The 12,457-nt window shown below is 37.7% G+C and overlaps 1 protein-coding gene across 1 annotated transcript in view; it reads right to left on the minus strand.

The window, feature by feature from the left end:
- LOC105390484 overlaps positions 1–12,309 on the minus strand; it is a 58,577-nt gene extending 46,268 nt beyond the window's left edge. Inside the window, exon 1 of the mRNA XM_048631657.1 lies at positions 11,879–12,309. Within this exon, the coding sequence (XP_048487614.1) occupies positions 11,879–12,031 (153 nt within the window). The 5' untranslated portion in view covers positions 12,032–12,309. The remainder of the gene's footprint in view (positions 1–11,878) is intronic.
- Between the last annotated feature and the right edge of the window lie 148 nt (positions 12,310–12,457).

A 12,457-nucleotide genomic window follows, 5' to 3' on the forward strand; every position in this document is an offset into this window, starting at 1 on the left:
GTTTCCTGAGAGTGGGACGCCCTTCCGACGGCTGAACTGCTTTGCTTCCAAACAAACAGTATTTAGTAGTTTATTGAAATGTAACATTTATTTATATGAACTATGGATAACTTTATGTTGTTGACAGAGAGTTTTCCACTTTAATTATTGAAATAACTACATTTTCTGCATTTCTATAAAGTGAACGAAAGGGTAGGTACGAACTTTTTTGTACGGTCAGGTGCAGAGAAACCTGATCCCCCTCTTATAGTAACAATGCTTCTGAGGGGGGTCAGGTTTCTCTGCCCCTTACTACGTACGACAGATATCTATCTATCTATCATGGCGAGCTGATTTTCCGCATTTAGCCTCCAAGGTGGGCCATTATGCGTGAAATACCTATGGGGTGACTAGCTATTAAGCCACCCAAGCTCACGCCAGAAAGCCAGTAGACGACCTAGGTTGCTCATGACTTCCCGGAGGGACCCCGGAGATCCGAGGATTTTTGATCGTAGTGACTCCACGCCTTTGCAATGTAACAAGACATGGGAAGCTGTTTCATCTTCCTCCATGCAACTTCTGCAAAGAGGAGTGGTGGAGATTTTCATGCGATATAGGTGTTTATTTAACCGGCAGTGGCCTGTTATGGTACTTATCACGACACGTAAGTTTGCTCTGTCCAAGCATAATAATTTGCGTGTTAGTTTAGTATTAATTAGTGGTACAAAAGCTTTTGTTTGTTTGCACTCGGCACTGTTACTCCAGAGATTGGTGTGGCATTCTGTCGTTCGGGAACGCAACCAAGAGCGAATTTGGTTGAAAGGGATCGGTACTATCGGCTCTGGGCCTATTGGTGCAGTGTCAGATCCCTTTCGTGCAAGTTCATCAGCAGCGTCGTTCCCCAGCGACCCGCTGTGCCCTTTTATCCACTGGAGGGTTATGGTTATGGTACGACAGATAATCGGGCCTAATCTTCTGAGTTACATACTATTTTGTATGACGTGTGAGTTGCACTTGAAGCCTTGAAGCTAGCTCTCTCGAGTGGAAATTTTGTGCATCCCTAAGTCTTAAACTCCCATCCTAAGCTTGGACCATTACCCCACCACGCTGGTCCATAGCAGGTTGGTAGGTTCACACATCTACATGTGCAGGTTTCCGGTTGAAAATCTAGTAGCGTCGTAATCACTTAAACAGCGATCAACTGATTAATATACGATTGCCATGAGATTAGGTACTCAATCAGTATAATGACTAGACATCGTATGACAATATTGAGATTACGAAATACCTTAGTTATTTCTTGTCGTCGTCTAACGCTACATTAGATAACACCTATCAATTGACGGTTATGTTATGTCAGGGGGGTCACTATAAAAACGAAAAACATGAACAAGAGACGTGGTTAGGAACTTTGTTTTTAGGCGGGCCATGTAGCGTAAGACGTAATGGAAGAATTCTCATAGTGTAAACGCCTTGCGCGCATGAACCGTGCAAAATACGCGCATGAACAGAGCATATCAACTATGGGATTCGTGTCTATGCGTGTTGCATTACATGTTACGTTACAGCAGTTAAGCTTCCACCACCAACTACGTGTCTGTCTCGTTGTATTAAGCGTACCGATTGCATGACAGCTCACGTTCGTTCGTTCGTTAGATTTCTATAGTAACCCCCCAGGAACGGATTGGCGAGCCGCCAACGCGACTGCACTTTAATTTCAATTTTAAAATTACTGTCCAAAACTTTGTTTGCACCATTTGTTTAATTTAAAGCATTTTTTAACAGCACTTTTAGCACCCATTTGTGTAATGTGTTTTAATTTTAATATTTTACCGTTCTTTAAGATAACATGCTTTTACTAGGCTGTGCTGAGGAGAAACATGTTTATTTTTACCCTAAACTTGGCATTAGGCATTTTTATATTTAGATACCTACAAATAAGTATTAAAATCATATGTTATACTCACTTTCAAATAGATACCTACCTACTAATAGATACAAGTTGTTATTTGTTTATATTTATTTTTATTATAATAAGTTATGTTAATAATTATAACGCAGAATGAAGGTGCTGCGCACAATCCTGCGAGGATTATTGTGTTTTTATATGTATTAATTCTTACCTATAATTCAATAAATAAATAAATAAGTAATTACCTATAAGACGTCTTACCTATAATAATTCTAATAAATTTTATGATATACTTTTCTTCATCAACCCATCCATGGTGCGACCGTGTCACGAGTTGCTTAACCTGTCTTAATATAATGCCATTGCCCCACAGTTTAAGAGTAAATTAGGGTTCCGATTCAGCTTAGTCACGCAATCTCTTTGCTGTGTTATAAAGGGCTAGTTGGCTTGAAATAAAACACGTATCATGCTATTCCTTGGTTTTCGTGATCGTGATACAAGTAAGCAGCCTTACCTCAGTGTCTTTAATGATGATTCATTATGAGTGAATTAATAATAATTAAGTCGAATGTATACTCGTTAGGCCGTCTGATAAGAAATAAATATGGAGCTAATTATGTAACAAGGTAGAAAACTATATACTTGGAGCAGCAATTCTACACACCATAACAGTTAAAGCTCCATGAAAATTATTATAAGATACTATATGGAATAATTATTTTCCTGTTATTCTAGAGTAAGTATACCTGCACAAACCTCAACGATAGTTATAGTAACTTTTAATCCTCGTAATGTAGGTTTCGGCTTAGTATACCCTTTTTGTAAATATAAATAAATAAGTAAATATTAAAATTAATTATTTACTTACTTACTTTTCCCTCCATTTCTCATCTCACAAACAGATAGCCAATAATAGAAAGCCGCAGTATAAATCAACCATGAGATACATAAATAGATTCTGTACAAAGACCCCTAGAGCACCCCTCGAATACCAATTCAGACTTTCGTCGCAAAAAACATACAAAAAGCATTACTTTTCTTACATCACAAAGACTGGCCCTTAGAACGGTAAGAAAGTAAATTAAACGAAAACAGTTTATATTATGACCGCAGTAAGATTTAATTTACTATGTTACGGGCACTAATACGAAAGCAATGGCTGAACTTCTGAAAAGGCCGAGCGCCACGTCATACTTCGAACAGTAAGTAGGTATTTGGGAAACCCCCTTTGTATTATTCACTAGTATTGTACTGTACTGTAGAACATTATGTACGGTGGCCTGCGCCTAAAAGTATGCAGGCGGAATTTTTAAAATAGCGATCCCTGATGATGAAGGGACCAGCTACATCTGTTATAAATCCGGGGACGTGTTGTGTGTGATGTGTTTATCAGTGGTGTTTATGTGGATGTGCTTGAGCTGCATATGAGCTTGAGATCGCTATTTTAAAAACTCCGCATGTATACTTTTAGGCGCAGGCCACCGTACATACAGGGTGTTGCAAAAGTGGTGAGCCGAAAGCAGGTGACTCAGGGGGTTGTTCGAAAAAGCGTTTGGAAATTCGAAAAAATAAAAAATAAACTTTTTTACAAAAAGCTACGTGACCAACACATCAATACACGAGAATCAAATATATTTTTGCGAATTTTCAAATTTCGTTGAATAAAAGTAGTTTTTGTCCTGTTTAGTGTGTACCGCGTTTCAATATACACTTTATTTATGATAATAATTATAGATACTTTATCATCTAATACATATCAGATAACGAAACAAGGTAAACAAACATCACTCAATGATTTGAACGAAAACCTATAATCCCATTACCGTCATAGACAATACGTAATTTGCTCCATTCAGTGGGCTGCGAGAGCGCGGATTACACCCCATTGTAGGCAGTGACGAATCACCGCGGAGTGACTTGTCTATTCTGTGTCGATAATTGCTCTATGGTAGCGCAAATCAAACACAACACAGCCCATGGCCTCTTACTGATATAAGCAAATATTTTGAAATTGTTATTCCGACGTTCATTTTGGCAAATCGCTAACATTTTATTAAAAACAACTGTACCCTTGTTGTATCGTCTGCATTAGCTTCATCAGACTCTCTTGCCTTGTGGGACATATGTTATGTTTAGATGTTTCCTAATAAGTAAATTCGATTATATTCCGGGTCATGGTACGGTCAGGTGCAGAGAAACCTGACCCCCCTCTCTTAGTAACAATGTTTCTGAGAGGGGTCAGGTCTTTCTGCCCTTTACTGTACTAGAGGGTCACTCTCTAAATTGACGAACGAACGAACAAGAATTGTCGTTCAGTCGGCTTAACGAAATCTTGATCTCGTTCGTTTTTGTCATTATGGAGTTATCCTCCTGTGTACTATTCTGTGCGGCTAATAAAATGATTGTTCCGCGGCCGGCGACTCCACGCCACCGGCCGCGTGACCGGAGTGACTCACGCGCGGCGCACATTCGCGATAAAAGGTTGTGTCAGCTGTTCATCCGTTTTGGAGCGCAATAAACTGTGTACATTGTATAAGTAGTGTTCTGTGTATGATTAGATTGCAGGCTTTTCAAAGGAAGTTGGATTTCAACCTAAGTTGGATTTTTTAGGACTAAGCGTTGTAGAATAAGACTAATAAAAAGCTTGAGTGTCGCTAATGCGACCTTTCACATGAGCGCAAGCAAATTAGAATATTTACGTGTGTATTAGATACGAAATATAAGAGAGAATTTGGTAGTAGGATGTAGGTACTGTAATTAATTACTTAATTTCAATTTAAAACAAATAATGTTTTTCCCATCTGTCCTTTTCAACGAGGCCGGCCATTTCTTGAAACGACAGAAACTTAAATCATTAGACTACAAATCCTAGCAGTAGCCTAGTACGTAAGTACAGTTTGGCACTGAAATACGTAGAAAAACTTGCGAGACAGACCGTCTGAAGGCCACTTGAAGTCGCCTGTACACTGTACAAGCCAGTTTTTGCTAGCGATAAAGAGGAAATACAATTTCAACCTAAGGGCTTTGGCATCATGTTACAGATTATATACAGTGAATTCTGAAACGTCTAGAGCGTGAAATGATTGGTCAATTAACGATATTAAGTCTAATGCCATTAAGTATAAAGGTCATTTTGCAATTGGATGGACTACAGGAATTTCGCCCTGAAGAGCCACAAACAAGAAGATTACACTCGCGAGCAATGAAAAAGTTCCAGTGAGCACCTGACGACTGCTATATTGAAATACATTTAAAGCACATAATATTACCAACTGAAAACGTATTGTGTACAAATTAAATGTTTTGAAAAACTCTGTTTGGTGTCGGCATTTTGTGAGTGGAACTTCATTCATTCATTGCTCCCGAGTCGCGAGTGTGGATGTATATTAGGTGATCAGTTTAAAATTGTGGCTTAAATAATAAAGCCTAGATTGTTGAAGTGATTACTGCCCTTCTCTCTATGACAGAAAGAATAAAAATAGATAAATCTAAATTATTTAGCACAGACGATGTTTAGCCGTCGTAGAAACGGCGAAATTAGTATAAAGGACTGAGCGACAAACAACATTCTCAGTACTTTTCCAGACTTACTCAATTCGCAGAGGGATTAGTGAGAGAATCGTTTGGAATATAAAATAAGGTTAAGAATATAAAGGAATACGACAACAAACCGTTTGCTATCAATCCTAATAACGGAATAACGGGAAGATATCAGACCCAGTGGATTTCACAGTTACCACGCAACTATTTGTGTTTTACTCTAACGTAAAAGCTGCTTTTGTGTAAAGGAAAAAAACCTTTGTGCTACTCCGAATAAATTTTTATGTGGAAGTTACAGATGGAATCTTTGTAGATTTATTTCTCGTCTTAATCGTGCATTTTTCCACACAAATTGCACACATATAGTGTCTGTTACAATCACATTTTTTTTCAAAAATGTTCACCTTTATAATATTTAGTGTGATGCTTCTGATAGCGCAGACCGACTTGGCAACCACTTACTCAGCCAAATCTAATTTAGAAAGAGTTGACCGATAACGACGTTATCGTGCAACTCTAGACGGATTCCTAAAAATCAGGCTATTTATCACTTATGGAAATTATTTTCATAGTGCCGGTGAAAACATAAGATCTAGACTAGGGTTTTTCACCGTGGTGGCCTAAATTAAGTTAAAACATATAGATATTTCAGATATCTTCTTTAATTTAATTAAATTTAATTTATTTCTGAATTGATTAATACCTGCTTGCGATAGTTGTAATCATGTACAAAATAAATAAAATCAATGTATCGAAACGAAGGGTCTTTAACACATTCTAATTATAACCATTCCTACTCTATGCTAATCCTAACTAATATTATAAATGCGAAAGTAACTGTCTTTCACGCCAAAACTACTGGACGGATTTGAATGAAATTTGGTATACATATGGTCTAAACCCTGACAAAGAACTTAGGCACTTTCTATCCCGGAATTCCCGCGGGAAAACTTTATAAGAAGCGAAGCTCGCGGGAACAGCTAGTCATATATAAATTTGTTCCAATTCAAACCTAAGAGCCCGGGGCCAATAATTGCTCTGAGTCGCAAAGCAATTCCATCAAGTCGTTTCTCTCAAAGTTTGCTTAGCAATATTATTCAATAGGGAGATCAATTCGGTTTCAGGGCCGTGCAATGTATGATAAAATATATGTTATATACCTACTGTGTTTCGTTGTAATTAGTATAAGTCGGAATATATACCTTTAGAAAGGATACACCGATTTTAATAACCAGTACCTACCAACACTGTTGATCAAATAAACAACTAAATACCTACAACTCTGAAAACAAATTAATTCTCTTGTTGCTGCCTGGGCTCAAAAATAGCGAAATTCAATTAATATTATTTTGCAAAATTAACTTGAATATTCATGGCCGGCTTTTATTAAATTGCCAGGTGGGGTGATATAGGTAAAATATGTTCTAGGAAATATTGCCGGAGCGCGTCCTGAATAGTCCTGATTCCCGGTATTCATGGAAAATTTACTCACGAAAATCAATACTCAGATGGGCCATGAATATGTTTCACACACTCGTTGGCAGGTCGAGCCTTCAACTTTGATTTAATAAGTTGTATAATGATAACTGAGGTAGGCGGAGATGGTGGGACAGATTTTTGCCGGAATGGCTTCAGGAGGTCGACAAATGAGGAATAAGCATGGGGAGGCCTTCACCCTTTGACGGTCGAATGGCGTAGTGGTTAGTAGCCCTAAATGCTATGCCGAAGGTCCCGGGTTCGATTCCCGGCTGGGGCAGATATTTGTTTGATGTTTATATTTAATATATCTATGTATTTGTGTAGATATATCAGCAGTCCGATACCCATAACACAGGTTCTGCCTAGCTTGGGGTCGGATGGCCGTGTGTGATATGTCCTCACATATTTTACCCAGCAGTGGGACGGAAATATGGCTAGTTGGCTACATAAAATTTAAAAAAATACACGGCATTAGAATAGATGTCCTGCGGTGGGAATTAGTCAGCATTTAGAGTCACTTTCGGTGCTGAAAACGAACACGGCAAATGAGACATCATCATTGGCTTAATCGTCCACTGCTGGACATAGCCCCCTCTCAAGGAGCGCCACCACACAACACTAAACTAATCTATTCTGTTCTTAATGGTTAAACAGAGAGCCATGATTTAGTATTCAGACAGTATAGCTTTCCAGACAAGGGACTGGCGAACTTGCCAGCGGAATTTTCAATCGGATCTGCCTACTGCAAAACCACTTTTCTATTTTAGCTTCACTTACAACTTTTCCTATTAAACTGTAGTTAAGGAGCTTCTCGTTATTGGCTTTGGCTTCGAATATCAAGTGACTGAAACTTGCCCATGAGTGGGACACTGTAAGAGAGAATTTCTGGCAACACACTAAAAATAAAGTAACCATACTTGTTTTAACTATTTCATATTATAAATATGTACCTAATTGTAATTAGTATGCTATTTTTTTAATTAGCCAATTCAGTGTCCTACAGCTGCTGCTGGGCAAAGTGCACACACTTATTTAGTGCGACAAAATATTTTGCTTAGTCCGAGCACGTCTTAGGCTTAGAGCCATAACACATGTGTTAAGGAAAGGCAATTAACATTGATCGTATTATCGTCACATCTTGAAAGTTTTACCAAGTGAACGGGGAATGCCCGTCGACCAAGTCGAATTCAGCTGCAGGCCGCATTCCCTAGATTTCAGAGCACTTAACTAGAAATACTTAACAGATGTGCCGCAATAAAGTGAGCAATAAAATTATAATGTAATAATGTCCTCCTAGCCGAATTTCGACCACGGCGGCCAATCTCAATTGAGATCAGCCATCTACGCAGGAGTAGATTATAGTGCCCAAGTGTGTGCGCAGTACACAGGAGCACTCTCTGTTCCATCACTCTCATAGCCCAATGGGACGGATTGACCGACACGACACGACGAGAGAGCTAGGCGCAGGACCGACAGCTTTACATGCCCATCCGACAGCATGGATCGTTTCACTGTTCCGGACATCAGGTGATCAGCCTTCTATGTCCTAACCAAACTTAGAACCACAATTTAGAAACACAAGTCGATGGTCCCACCCGGGAATCGAACCCGGGACCTCTGGGTAATAAAATTAGTATGTATTTATTACAGATTTATTAAAAACTACGTAGATCTAAAACGTGTCACGTCAACACATATGATGTACAACAACAAAATAATAATAATAGCCAATATCGAATTTCGGATGTAACGTAAACGGGGTCACCCCGTGAATGTATGTTATGTATACGTATACGTAAAAATCTAGACGCAACATAGTATATCCTAGACACGTGTGAAAGACCTACGCATTACGAAATCCGAGCATTCACTGCACCAAGTCACATTGTTGCTAGATTGTGCTCCAATTGATGCCAAAATGTGTTATCTATTTTCTTTTCTACAGTAGGAGGGTATAAATAACAAAAAAAACATGTGAATGACTATATAACTACACAAACATAGCTATTTTAGTAACGTATTTCACAGGTGAAGAACAGATAAAACCTTCTTTAAAGCTATTAATGAGGAACGCAAAAATATTACATTTAATGCTATTGAAACGAGGAAAATACACCCCAGAGCAAACATGGCTGCCAGCTTATAACCAATGTCGGTCCTGGAACTGCGAAGTTAACAATTTATACCTACATAAAATAGGTTTTCCGTGATGTACAGTTTATCGGAGAATAATTATAACGAAATTTTGACGGGCTACGAGGTTCCTCTGAGGGATCGCATCAGAAATTAAGTAGGTATTATTTATACTATGTTATGTGTACAGTAAAGTGTTAAAATAAATAAATTATAATTATCAGAGAACTGAAATGATATGTGTTTTATTTATTCTAATTTTAATATGTAATCCTTACTAATATTATAAATGCGAAAGTAACTGTGTCTGTCTGTCTGTCTGTCTGTTACTCTTTCACTTCAAAACTACTGAACGGATTTGAATGAAATTTGGTATACATACGGTCTAGACCCTGGGAAAGAACATAGGCTACTTTTTATCCCGGAATTCCCACGGGAAAACTTTTTAAGGCGAAGCGAAGCGCGTGGGAACAGCTAGTATAATATAAAAAAAACTTGGTTCATTGTACTCAACTCATCTTACAATAGTCCATTGATGGACATAGGCCTCAAGGACCAATGAGGGACATAACTAACAATCTTTCATTGGCATTTTTCACCTGGCCTGTCAACCGGGCATACGGCTCTTATATTCAGTTTGCAGATTTTAAGAGCATCTAAGCAATATCCTAATGATCATCACGATAATTCTAAGTACCTCTATTCTATTCTCTGTGGGGGTGTAAGTACCTGCACCTGGCTCTCTCGAGTGGAACCTTTGTGCATATCCCCAAGGTCAACTGCCTTCCTAAGCTTGGACCATTTCCCACCACGCTGGTCCACAGCGGGTTGGTGGGTTGACAGATCTAGATGTGCTAGATATGCAGGTTTCCTCACGATATTTTCATCTCTAGCATGAGAAGCGGGTGCTTACCCGACTGAGCTACCACCGCTCTATTTAAGTACCTCTATTTAATTTATACATTATTCAACTAACTTGTGGTTATTGTAGCTACCCTTATAGCTAAAGGAGGATGGCTATAATAATTTTAAATACATTCCTGTATGTATAATATACTAGTGCAGTATGTATTATTTACAAGCAGGATGCAAGCATTGCACAATCTGTTTAATTTATGCCAATGTTTCATATCAACAGTGATTCAAATGTTTTTCAGTCTAAAGTCTAAAATGACTAAGCAGTAAAAACTGGTTATTTAAAGTATTTGAATACTTACTTACATTTTCATTATCATCAATAGGGAGGATAGGCATTGGGATATTTGTTACAATATCTATAAGTATAACATTATGTTATAAAAGCAAAGATTGTGAGTGCAAAACTAAAGAACAGACTTGGATGAAACTTTACAGAAACACACACACAAAGCTATGTATGTAGATAAAATAAAACAAGTTAACTCATAAAACTTTTCCTTTTCACAAACATGCTAAACTTTCAATTAAATTAAGTAAAAAACATGTATCATTAATGGCAAAAGCAGCTTGTATCCAATTAGTTAAGTGACTGGTAAGTGTATCCCAGACCTTCATTAGGTTAATAAGGTGACAAGCTCATTTAGGGTCTGTTTCACAATGTCTGGTTAGTGGCTAGCTGACGGATAAAATACATGCTGTCACTCTCTGTTATTATTTTTTAGACAGTGACAGCATGTATTTTATCCGACAGGTAGCGACTAACCAGACATTGTGAAACAGGGGCTTAATCTAATTTAAAATTAACATTTGTGAGCCGTCATGTTGATAATACATGACTGGCTAAATGCAGTGGATAAATTTTGAATAAGAATACAGATGTGAATGTATTGATGCTGTTATGTATTTGTGATGAAGTATATTTGGTGAGCAAATAATAAATAATATAATATGTGGGGAAATGTCACACACAGCCATTCAACCCTAATAGAGAGCCTGTAATATAAGTATCGGACAGCTGGTATATCTACACAGATCTATACAACATAGAATAAACGGATTATAAATAAGATAAATAATATAGGATTCAACATCAAATCCGTAGGAAAGTTACAAAACTATTTTAAGTTAGTGTCTGATTCAGCCATTATTTATTTGATTTAGTGTTCATTCAGGTGATTCTGTATGTCAGGCATTTATTCTATCAAGGATAGGTAAACTATACATCTGATTGTTCAGGGCAGATGGTGAACGTCTGTAAAACAATGAAAACGAATGTACCTAAAACTATAACTTTGTCTTCAAAAAAGTTACTGTGCATGTTATGTTACAATATAATTTACTCGAAACATAAAATGTTCACCTTTCTAGAAGTAAATAATAGTATAAATATATGTATAAAACGAATATACATGAGTAAAAATAATTAAATTGATCACTACTACACCGGTCATTCGCGTACCGGCATCCGTATTGTTTGTAAACAAATAACATATGATCGACGCACCGGCGACAACCAAACTCACGGCTGCTGTTTCAAAGCATTATCACCTACATTATTACAGAAACGCACTCATGAGAGCCTTAAAATCATCGAAATAAACGTATTTATATGAAAATTAAAAGAAATTCTAACCAACTTTGGAATACCTGTAAACACCACGCGAGAAAAACAAAAATGCTCGACGCACTTAGGTAAAAGTCTTTGAAAGTAATTCTATAGACTCGCTGCTATCGTTCTCTATATTGCACATCGGCGAAATAAAATGCAATCACACGAAAAATATAATTTAAAATAAAATTGGAAATTATCTTTCGGAGTACATGACGCCCCTAGTGGTGGAAATAGGAAACACAAATGTATAATGGCCGACAGCAAAGTAGTTCTAATGACTGAACCTAAATGCGCAAAATACTTACACATTCCTCCTCTTTTTCCATCCCAGAGGGCATCTGAGGGACTGCCCGATTTATGGCCGAGTAATCCGGGAGGTCCGGAAGCTCCTCGGCGAGATATATGGGCATTGGTTTCGACGCATCCAGGGCCCTCGCCCTAAACGATAGCTTCGACATTTTGTTGACAGAACAAAACACGCTAGCGTCGACACACAAATGCACTTATAAAACACTTTGTAGCTCCTCCAAGAGGTCCCAAAGGACCTTAAACTAAACTTTACACACTCTAGTTCGTTCCCATGATTGATTTTTGCACACACTCAGTCACAATTAACGAAAAACAATAACGAAACATTACATATTGAGCGTACTTTACAGAAAGCCATCATGGCGGCTTTCCGTTTGCCGAGCGACCATGACCAACTTCCACCTTGCACGACGTGCGCGGGAAGGAAACACGCGGGAATAATTCCAATGAATTTAGTTCTTTTTAATTTAAAGGTACTTTATTAAATGTAATTATTTCATAAAATTCATAATAAATATAAATTAATATTGTTTTAGTACAATTTTGTAGAATATATCGAGTTTAATATAAAATTA

The sequence above is a fragment of the Plutella xylostella genome, chromosome 2 (genome assembly GCF_932276165.1).
Source record: "Plutella xylostella chromosome 2, ilPluXylo3.1, whole genome shotgun sequence".
Taxonomy (NCBI): domain Eukaryota; kingdom Metazoa; phylum Arthropoda; class Insecta; order Lepidoptera; family Plutellidae; genus Plutella; species Plutella xylostella.